Here is a 4,145-nt window from a genome sequence, read left to right as displayed (position 1 = left end):
CACCCATGCTTTTTTTTCACTTCTTTATTTGGGCATCTGGCTAGAGTCAATCAAAGAAAAATTAAAATTAAAATTACTAAGTGATTTAGATAGAACAAATTAAACCAAAATATATAAACCCATAACACATCACCGAATAACTATAGAATTTCTCTTTGCAAAGGTTAACTTAACACTTACAGAGTTTCCCTCTAAACCTATGACAAATAATATAAAACACATCAACAAAGCTTAAGCTAATTTCATTTTTCACCTTCTCAATCATGACCTGAAACTAACATTAACAAGTAATGGCTATGAGAATTTGATTCTCATAATTGGTCATTTTGCAATTAGCGCGGAGTATTTAGCAATAGGAAAAATACCTTTGGGTTGAAAACATGGAGGGGCGCTCTAAATGTTAGGCCCATTGGGTCGACGATTGGGCCCATAGATAAGAATGCCGCGGCGTATATTTCGAAAAGCTACAATTCAAAGTTGAAACCCGCTTTTACCCGCCCCAGAATCTTTGCGTGATGGGTCACTCACTTTCTTCTCGCGCTAATTCGAAAGAGGGAACGAGCGAGTCTTACTAACCTTCTTCTTCTTCTTCTTCTACTCTCTAACCCTAATCCCAACAACTTTCAAATTAGCTTCCGGGTCCTCTTCCATTTCACAAGGTCATTTCATCTTAACCCAATTCTTTTTCTTTACTCTGTGTACTCTTGTGGTTAGGGTTTCAAATAGGCAAATTCACTGATTCCGTTCAAGATTTTCCAATATCGTAATTTCATGGGAAGCAACCATGATTCAAGTGACGGCCTTTTCAAAATCCGTCCCCGTCTGGCGGATGTCACCAATTGTCCCTCGAAAAGGCCGTTTTCTTTAGTTTCCAGCGGCGGTGGGGACTCGCAGTTCACAAAGCAAATGCGCTTAGGTGTAGAAAGTTTAGCCAAAAGCAAAATCCAAATGCAACTAGGAGCACATTCTCAGCTTAACAAGGAGGTCTTATTGCAACCTAAAGAAAACCAACCCATTTTGTTTCCGTCTTGCGATGATACTTCAAGCTCGTGTCAGAAACCGGGCTCGCCCAGTGAAGGATCGGAGGAGAAGAATCCGTTGGGTATGAAGAAGTGTGAATTTGGGGGGAAGGTTGAAGGAATTGCCCCAACCGATTGTGCTGTTGAAAGCGGGGACAAGGATATTTGTGTTGCTGAGAATTCCGGATCTCCCAGGTGTCGGGCCGTGCAAATGCCGTCAATCTCTGCCTCTAATGATTCTAATTTTCGGGGGTTGAAACCGTGCTCTGGGCATAAGGGCGATGGAGCATCGAATCCTGTTACTGATGCTGCGGACATTAAATCTTGCACTTGTTCCTTATGCTCTAAAGGTGGTTAGAGTTTATCTGTATGCATCTAATTGTTGCGTATTTTTTTTTGTCAACTAAAATTAGAGCTTCATATTACTTGATAAAGATTTGCATTAAAGGTTTAAATAGTTACTGAGGTGAACTCTAATTTTGATTGAAGAACACCGCCAAAAGTGCTTAAGGAATTGTATCTAGATTTTTCCTATTTTACATTTTTTTATTTAGTATGTAATATTGGGTGTTGCTTATGTTGATCACTAGCTGCTTATATCTGGTCGGATCTCCATTACCAGGATGCCAAGGGTAGATTAAGTGGTAAGTTCTACTAACCATTTTAGGAGTTTTGTTCTGATAGATTCAAGTGTCATTGTATTATTTCTTCTAGCATTGAGGTTTTAAATGCTCATCCTTTCCTCTAGCTATAAAGAAGAGTCAGAAAGAAGCAAAATTGATCATTCAGAAATTTTCTGGATTAGAGGATACAGTCATGCATGGCCAGCACCAAAGTGAGGAGTCATTAAACTTAGAATTGTCCCTTGTGCATCAGTGGAAGTCGCTCTTTGTTCAAATGCAGAATATGTATGCCCAAGAAAGTAGCCAGCTAGTAAGTTTCAATGCTATCACTTACATGGTTTATTATTTTAATCGTGCTGGAATTGTTGGTTCCGTTGCCATACAAGTTTCTTAATTGAATTTTCTGTGGTTTTGCACCATCCATTTTTCCATTTGCTTTTATGAAGAGTGTAAACTACTCAAAATGTTAACTTGTTTTATATGGAGGCGAGTGTTAGAGGTTTAGTTTGGTAGTTAGCTTGATTGATTAATTTCTTAATTGTTAGATGCTATTGAGTTCTATTAATAAAATATGTCCCACACATTGTTTTATCCCTCATTTTTATTTCCAATTTATGGTTTTCACATTCTCTGTTTTCTTTATGGGCTCAACCATTTTTAGTACAAGCTAGCCTCTGGAAAAGCCATTTCTTAATGTTTTATGCATATGATTATTTAGTTATTGGTATGCTATGTTGTGAACTTTGGTTATCAAACTCTAGAGTCAGCATGTAAACTCGTCCCAGTTTACGAGCTCTCTCACCTTCTATCAGTTTACTTGAATGTAAACTCATTTTCCAGTAGATTCGAAATAGAATCTTGTTAACTCGATAGACTCGAGTAGACTTGTGAGTCAGTGAGTTTGAGGGAGGTTTCATTTTTTGGCCCTCGTTTGGCATTTCCTATTTTCTGAACGGATTAGGGTTTGCGCTTTCAGAGGAGCAGCGCATCGCGATAGAGTTTGTGTTTCTCAAAGGAGCACCACATCACACCGCATTCTGTTTCTAAACATTGTCACTGCCTTGACGGGATTTTGCCACTACACTGCATAATGTTTCACCTTCCTTCCACAGCTGCATCACGTTTTTTCTTTGGGGGCGTCAACTGGATTTGCTCTTTGAACAGGTTACCTCTTCATTCTCCCTTTCCTTTGTTTTCATTCCCCTCTGTTGGGAGTTTTCAATCCCTTCATTGTACTTTGTTTTTTGTTCTCCGTCCTCCCTCTGTTTTCGTTCTCCTCTGATAGAGTTCTCTCAATAAATACTTGGTTGTTGTTTTTGATCCCTTTCTTTTGTTTTTCGTTCTCATTTTATATCCTACCATAAAGACTTGGTTGCTGTAATTTTTACTTATGTTTTGTAATTGTATTTTATGTGGTTGGTGTAGATTTGAACTTATATAGTAGTCATGCACTACTAAATTTAGTTATTTTAACATTTTGAAATTATTATTTACTATTTTTGATGATGGTGTTGAAATGTTGAATTGAGATGCTATTATATTTATTTTTTGATATAACATAGACTCGTAAAGTCTTCGAGTTGGGTCCACAAGTTGAGCCAACGGAACTCCCACAAGTATATATATATTGAAGTTTTATAACCTTGGTTGTCAATGTTAATTTCTCTTACCTGTAACCCAGTTTATTCTTTTCATTTTCTCACCTAATGCTTTGAATGATTTGATTTTGCTTTCAGGAATCAAGCTTTGAATCACTAAAAGATTTGAGAGAACGCTGCAAGACTGATCTTGATTCGAATGACAACAGCCATCGTGAAAAACAGTAGTATTCCAATCCGTTTTTCCATTGTAAGATTGCTTGGCACATAAGTTTCTTGGCTTCAAATTTCAATTAATATGCAGATGCTCATATGTTGCTTTAGTACCTGTATATTTTTTGTAAACTCGGTGGCTATAATACTTGCAAGTCTACATGTACATTTATCACGTCAGCTGTTTCCACCGATTCCATTATGATTTGAATCAGCATGCTTTTGAGGATAACTGTTCCGCATTTTTGGGAATGTCCTGAGGACTGAAATTTGGCATGCTATTTCTATTCAAAGTTATTTGGTCTATAGATTTTTTAATTCCTAGATTGGTTTGGGTGACTGTTTGGCAACACTTTTAGGATTTTCTACAATGTTAGACAAGTGAAATTATCTTCTGACAGATTTAGAGAGTGAGACTGTTGGAAAACATTATATTATATAATTATGGTATAATTGATTCTTTTAATTTCTTATTGTTATAATCTATTATAATCTGAATTGTTATTATTTTTATATAAACCATTTTCAATTAACTTAAGGATTTAGATTTGTCACTACAAGTGCGTTCTAAATAATAATAATAATAATAATAATAATAGTAATAATTATATCATAATATATTTTATATATGTAAATATATATTCGGTACTAACCTTGACTATAATATGATTTAAATGTTTCAAAAAGGATTT

The 4,145-nt window shown here is 36.0% G+C and overlaps 1 protein-coding gene across 3 annotated transcripts; it reads left to right on the top strand.

Annotated features, from left to right (window-relative positions):
• The first annotated feature begins 478 nt into the window (after positions 1 to 478).
• LOC108324244 (uncharacterized) lies at positions 479 to 3,680 on the top strand. 3 transcript variants are annotated; one of them, XR_001831764.2, is made up of 5 exons: positions 479 to 1,369; positions 1,610 to 1,663; positions 1,768 to 1,952; positions 2,619 to 2,806; positions 3,379 to 3,680. XR_001831764.2 is itself a non-coding variant. In XM_017557137.2 (5 exons), the coding sequence occupies exons 1-4, from the start codon at positions 772 to 774 to the stop codon at positions 2,800 to 2,802; spliced, it is 885 nt and encodes a 294-aa protein (XP_017412626.1). In that variant the 5' UTR covers positions 479 to 771; the 3' UTR covers positions 2,803 to 2,806; positions 3,379 to 3,680. The 3 variants fall into 3 exon arrangements, 2 of the variants coding, with proteins under 2 accessions (XP_017412626.1, XP_017412618.1); XM_017557137.2 differs by having other exon boundaries at positions 2,755 to 2,806; XM_017557129.2 differs by lacking the exon at positions 2,619 to 2,806.
• The last annotated feature ends 465 nt before the right edge of the window (positions 3,681 to 4,145 follow it).

Source organism: Vigna angularis, chromosome 1 (assembly GCF_016808095.1).
Source record: "Vigna angularis cultivar LongXiaoDou No.4 chromosome 1, ASM1680809v1, whole genome shotgun sequence".
Taxonomy (NCBI): domain Eukaryota; kingdom Viridiplantae; phylum Streptophyta; class Magnoliopsida; order Fabales; family Fabaceae; genus Vigna; species Vigna angularis.
The sequence above is the reverse complement of the archived record's forward strand: the minus strand, read 5'-3'. Positions and strand labels throughout refer to the sequence as shown.

Bases quoted from the DNA above. Each gene is read 5' to 3' on its own strand.
- LOC108324244 (XM_017557129.2), top strand. From the start codon at position 772: ATGGGAAGCAACCATGATTCAAGTGACGGCCTTTTCAAAATCCGTCCC. The intron at 1,664-1,767 runs GTAAGTTCTACT...CCTTTCCTCTAG, and splicing joins TGCCAAGGGTAGATTAAGTG to CTATAAAGAAGAGTCAGAAA. The intron at 1,953-3,378 runs GTAAGTTTCAAT...TTTTGCTTTCAG, and splicing joins CCCAAGAAAGTAGCCAGCTA to GAATCAAGCTTTGAATCACT.